This window comes from Loa loa (genome assembly GCF_000183805.2).
Source record: "Loa loa unplaced genomic scaffold supercont3.604, whole genome shotgun sequence".
NCBI classification, from domain to species: Eukaryota; Metazoa; Nematoda; class Chromadorea; order Rhabditida; family Onchocercidae; genus Loa; species Loa loa.
This window is the reverse complement of record NW_018108784.1, coordinates 1-5,665: the sequence shown is the minus strand read 5'-3', so window position 1 is coordinate 5,665 and position 5,665 is coordinate 1. Positions and strand designations below refer to the sequence as shown.

The window sequence follows — 5,665 nt, the reverse complement described above, 5'->3', positions numbered from 1 at the left end:
CTTAATTGCAAGGTGGTGGCCAGATTTCCACTGACACCCCTTGTCGCAGAGGAGAAGCTTGCATGTATTTACGGGGTTACCCTATGCTGGCGCTGGCAAAAGCCTTCAGTAGAGCCTCCTATGCTAAACATTTTTAGACAAAATGTGTTTACGGTCAGAATGGGTTCATTAGCCTTCGTGCAACCATTGTAGTAGAAGGACAATTCCGATCCCAAACCCTGGTAGATGGAACTCTTTTAACCCTATAAAGGTTAAATTATCTCAAAGAATGATACCTTAACTAAACCTGCCTCCTGAGAACTTCGCTGTCATCGTTCTAAGTCACTAGATCCTGGAAGATAAATCTTAACAATGAAGAGTAGGGCAATTCCGCGCATGCTATGTCTCACCAAAGAAATTCACTGCGCAGATTCGAAAGGTATACTCACTTTTTAAAATCTTGTAGCAATTGGTTCCTCGAGATTGACCCCAAGATAGCAGTCTTCCTAAAGGACCAAATAGACTTTTCAAGGACACCAGTGCTTGCTTTACAGGGAAGAGGGCTTAGAAAGATGGCCTAACAAAGTCCATCTCTGCATCGCGGCCAACGGTCATCTAATGCGGTCGAGCAAAGACAAAGGTATGCACTTGTCTTGGAAGGTGTGCTCTTATTGACACTCGCATTTTAGAACATCAAAAACATACTTAGTGCGAAGAGTAGACGTCTTGAGCGTTATTCTGGTCTAATTCTCAGGAATTGCAGAGATTGCTGAACGCTGAGTTTTTCGGACTGGAAGTCAGGTTGAAAACAGAAGTTCTCTACTACTACCTTAGGAAGGTTACCTTCATCCTCACATCACTATAGTCTAATCAGCGCTCCAGCTAAATTCATAACATTGCTAGTTTCTTTGGGTACACACGCAGAGCCAATCTCGAAGACAAAAAACAACATAGAGAAAACCGTATCTCATCAATACAGTCCAAAAAAACTTGCCTTCATGTCTCTTACATCAAACTTGTCTATCCCGCATTGGTTTCCTTTTAGCTATTAGCGCGCTTACAGTAAGCATGATATAGCTCTGCATATATTTTCGCAAAACAGCCACGACGATGATTACAATATACTTCAAAAGGATTCATTAAGGAATGATTTTTTTGAAAATGGTACATATTGAATGTATAAAACCTAGCTAAAAATAAAATATGAATTACTTATTAAAGCATGAATTCATATTCTATACTCTCTATGATGAAATCCAAGCGAGTCTTTCCATCCTTTATGTTGATTGATTTCGAATTAATTCCATTTCTAACTTAAAGTTCAAATATCATTCACACAAGAAACAGCCACAATGAATGTATTATACATCGGCAAGTGAATGAATTACTTAAGTGACGAGAAGGTAAGTGAACAGAATACATACAACTATGTTATATGAATATTAAATGAATAAACGATTAAATGCGCCGGAATTTGATTGAGCAAATTTGCATTCTAAACAGCGTAATGCAACATTATACATACAAACATATGAAAGCCAACTATGCTAAATGTCGAACTATAAAAAGCACCAATGACAAAACTGGACATTAACTATCCTATTCTAATATGTGACCATTATCCAAGATACATCATTTATCCTTTAAATTCTTCCTCAGTATCAACTGAACTAATAAAAGTACTTGTTTCAAAACTAATTTTACATTTATCAAAAATAACTAAATATTGTGGGAAGGGAAGGATCACCGAAATCGTTTGAAATTTCCATGAAGAAAGAGGAAGTGTTAATTGGTTATATTCAATTATATTATATATTAAATGGGTGATGGCACAATGAAATCTTTCATTTTTTTCTAAATGAGCCGCGATTTTTGCAAATAATTGATTAGTACGGAATATACAAAGCGGTACTGTTCCACGTTTTTCACCAAACACATCCGTTGCTGTCGTAACATTGCCAATGTTTTGCCAATATCCACACACTGAACACAATCTTCCTTTTAGAGAATTGAACTGATTTGATATCACTACAGTGAATACTTGCAAATTCTCAATAAACCAGGAGTAAAACCTTAAAATTACACGAAAACTTTTGCCGGGAAAAGGATGAAACTATGCTATTTAATTCTTATCAGTAAATACTCATCTACTTTAGCTCTTCTAATCTAAATTCAAAAACACAATCATCTGAGTGTTTGAAGCAATAGTTTTAGAATCTTTCTATTTGGAGATAAAAATACATGAGCACTACTTACAGAATGTAGATGATCACGTAAGTCTTTTCTCCTTACCAAAATATCAATATCATCATTATCTTTCCTCATCAAAAATAAGGCATACCATGTTATGCTCATTACAATGGATCATCAGTTCCACAAGCAGGTAAACACCAGATTCGTGAGCACCTGTCAGGCAATGTATGACGGTTGGTGGTGCGATCACATCTACCATTGCCCCATTTCTTCTAGTAGATGAAAATTCCGATGATAAAGCATCCGAATGGCTACAATTAAACTTTTTCTATTTCCCTAATCTAAATTCAAACTATTTCATTCTCTTTTCCGTCATGTTACCTCCAACCATACTCAATAAGGAAATACTTAAAATTGCTAATCTGCCAATCATTTCCTAATTGTTATTTCACCTTTTGATTAATTACTGCAAAAAAAGGTTACCCAGAAGGTGAATAATGCAATGCATAATTGACCATATGCAATCCTTTTTTACACCAGTTGTAATGACCGAAATCAGTCGATTGTGTCCTATTTAGATTTGTTGGATCCGTTAAACTTAACTGCAAAATATTTTCCTAAATAAGCTATTCCACGAAAACTGCAGGAAAAACTTCGATAAGTTTTTACATGACAATTGTTTCGATTTTTTCTGGATCCTGATACCGCTCCGAAATTTGTTTTCTTCAACTGTTCATTTTCCAAGTGTCGTCGAACACTATTGACAGCATCCATAAATCCTATAGGATGCGTTCATGTTACATCTAATGAGAACCATAGCTTGGAATACAACCAAATAGCCACTACCATTATCATAAGATTTCTAGAACAGTGACAAGAGAGTAAACTTACCAAGGAAGGACTCTTCACTCGGCGGTATTCCACCACTTTCCCAATCCATCAACCTAAGATGGTAAATAGTTCGTCGTTCACCACTCATATTCTGCTTCAATTGAAACATCATTGTTACTTGATGTTTACTTGACGTACTTGAAAGTAATGTCACTGAATGGTCTGATAATCTTAGCCTCTCTGTCACTTTTGTTGGCCAATAAATGGGTATTGTGGTATTTTTCAAGTCCTAAAAGTACACGTCTTTATTTATTGAAAATGATTAGATAAATGTTCATTTTCGTTTCCTTACTAAATTACTTACTTCACATTCACATACATCTCTCTCTCTCTCTCTCTCTCTCTCTCTATAATATGTTACTTTCTGCTTGTATTTCTTCTTTTAAATCTCATTTAATTATAATTTGAATCATTCATAGAAAATTACAAATAAGCTTAGATGAAGAAATTCGATTTTAGAATTTCTTTCTGAAATATCAATTTGTCAGCGAAGTCGAACAAAATGTTATGAGTTGTTTTAATTAGAATTCAGAATATTTCTCAGGTAAATGATTCGTTTACACAAAATTAATAAAATAAATATTTCGATACCTAAAGTGATGAATCATCTATCTAAATTTAACTCTTCCAATTTTTTTAACAATTTTAATTGTAATGCTTAAATGTTGTAGGTAGAATCCTTTGCTGTACTTTTATTTTTTTACTTTTAATTTGCTAATCAAGCTTATTCAAGCTTACCGGAATTTGGTTAGGAACTTATGTATAAATATCGAAATTTTGTGAAAAACCTCTAGTCCGGCAGTTAAGCCAATCCGTTTGGAATATTAAACCATTCCTACTATAAAAGGAGCTAGGCGATCAGTCATCCTGGCGGTCAGTGACCAAATGAAAAGCTAGAACAGTCATTCAGTCCGACAGCTCACTGAGTTACTCAATCGGACAGCTGCTTGCGCACGCACTCAAGGCGACAACATAGGCATTCAACTACGACAATGGCAGAGAAGTGACAATAGGAGTGACAAGACTGTTTTGTATCCTTTAATACTTATCCTGTATTATTCATTTCGTCTCTATTATTGGATCAGTGTGATATTGTACCGTATCGTATAAGACTAATAAAGGTTACTATTAACACTGCGACGCTACAACAACGGAAATAAACCTACAAGATCTTCCCCTAACACAATTAACTTTTCATAAACGGAATTGCTTTCCTACTTAGGAATTACTTCCTTACTTATCATGACCTTTATAAACAATATCACATCGATTGACCGTTTATTACTCACGATCATGGTATCGGCTTAATTGTTAACAGAATTAGGAAATCCCTCCTTACTTGAGCATTGCAAAGCATGACAATAAGCTGTGAGCCAGATTCCCAAATCATCTGCCAGAAATCTTCGATAGTATCCGGAAGTGGAGCCTGTGTCAATATATATTGCAAAATTCGGTCGCCGATTGGAATCTGTGATAAGAAAGTTTAATAATAGCAAATTTTTGTGAATTCATAAATTTCCTGAAGTTGAATTACCTGAATATTTGAAGCATTGATATAACCTGTTGGATTAGATTGCTTTGAGTGCAACACAATTCGCGTGTCTTCGTATGGCACTATCGACCGTGTACGGTTCCGTTTCTGGAAATTGAACGATTTCTCGAAAACTTACCAAATTCGACCATGAACAAATTTAAAACCTCTTTTTTTATTCACAAGAGAAGCTTTCTGCCATAATTTCTTTAAGGATCGAAACTCGAAGCCAAAATGTTAAACGGTCAGTGCCAAATTAATTACTTTGCGATTAAAACAACAAAAATATTTGAGAGATGGATCAGGAAAACAACAAGAGACTTAATCTTCTTATATTTTCTATCATTCCTTCCCATCATGACTGAATAAGTAGTTCGAAAAACTGGACCATATTTTCCGGTTTCTGACTAGTTGACACACCGGCAGACATACGTCGATTCGGAATCATCGCGAATTCTTCATCTAATACATCATCGGCTGCCAACTTCGCCAAAAGTCTCTTCAGCTGCAAAAAAAAACCCTTTTATATATTATTTTCCAGTATCCGAGGTGCCAAAAACTTAGGGACAAGTACATAAGAAAGTAACTTACTACGTGAGATTACGTGAAGTAAATTACATACGCTATGTTTATGGTCAACTCTTTCAATTGTTAGCGAACTAATTACCTATTTTTCAGTTACTGTTAAGATTGCCAATGACTTCTGACCAGTTGGTACTCACAAACTAAATAAACAGCGATAAAACATTTTGGGAATAATATCTTACGGTTCCTAAAATAGTTATTCACTTCAGGGAACTCACAGTACGATCGTCAGCTGTGATCGATAGTCGGTCATTCATCGGTACTGCACCAAGTAAATCGATAAAATGTCCATGAGAGTTTATGATATGCTGTTGCAGTACACCGTTTAGCATAACGTGTCGTAAAGAAGACGGTCGTGACATTTCCTCAATCGATTCAATCACGCTAAACTCCTGGCTAGCCAACGATTTTTCGTTTTGAGCAAAATCCTTCAAAAAACTTNTTTTTGCAAATTATATGTAGAAATTTCGAAAAAGTGACCAATGT

General features: G+C 35.5%; 1 protein-coding gene across 1 annotated transcript; it reads right to left on the bottom strand.

Moving 5' to 3' along the window:
- Positions 1–1,733: 1,733 nt before the first annotated feature.
- Positions 1,734–5,608, bottom strand: LOAG_12106 (protein-tyrosine phosphatase). The gene is made up of 9 exons (XM_020448484.1): positions 5,398–5,608; positions 4,983–5,099; positions 4,598–4,702; positions 4,403–4,531; positions 3,064–3,292; positions 2,842–2,951; positions 2,656–2,774; positions 2,321–2,483; positions 1,734–1,962 (listed from the first exon to the last, which is right to left on the bottom strand). Exons 1-9 carry the CDS (start codon positions 5,539–5,541, stop codon positions 1,834–1,836), a joined length of 1,245 nt encoding a protein of 414 aa, XP_020301375.1. The 5' UTR covers positions 5,542–5,608; the 3' UTR covers positions 1,734–1,833.
- Positions 5,609–5,665: the final 57 nt, after the last annotated feature.

Coding starts and splice junctions, on each gene's coding strand:
- LOAG_12106 (XM_020448484.1), bottom strand. CDS start 5,541: ATGTCACGACCGTCTTCTTTACGACACGTTATGCTAAACGGTGTACTG. Junction 3,293..4,402: donor TCATGCTTTGCAATGCTCAA/GTAAGGAGGGAT, acceptor GTGTACTTTTAG/GACTTGAAAAATACCACAAT. Junction 1,963..2,320: donor ATTGTAATGAGCATAACATG/GTATGCCTTATT, acceptor GATTGTGTTCAG/TGTGTGGATATTGGCAAAAC.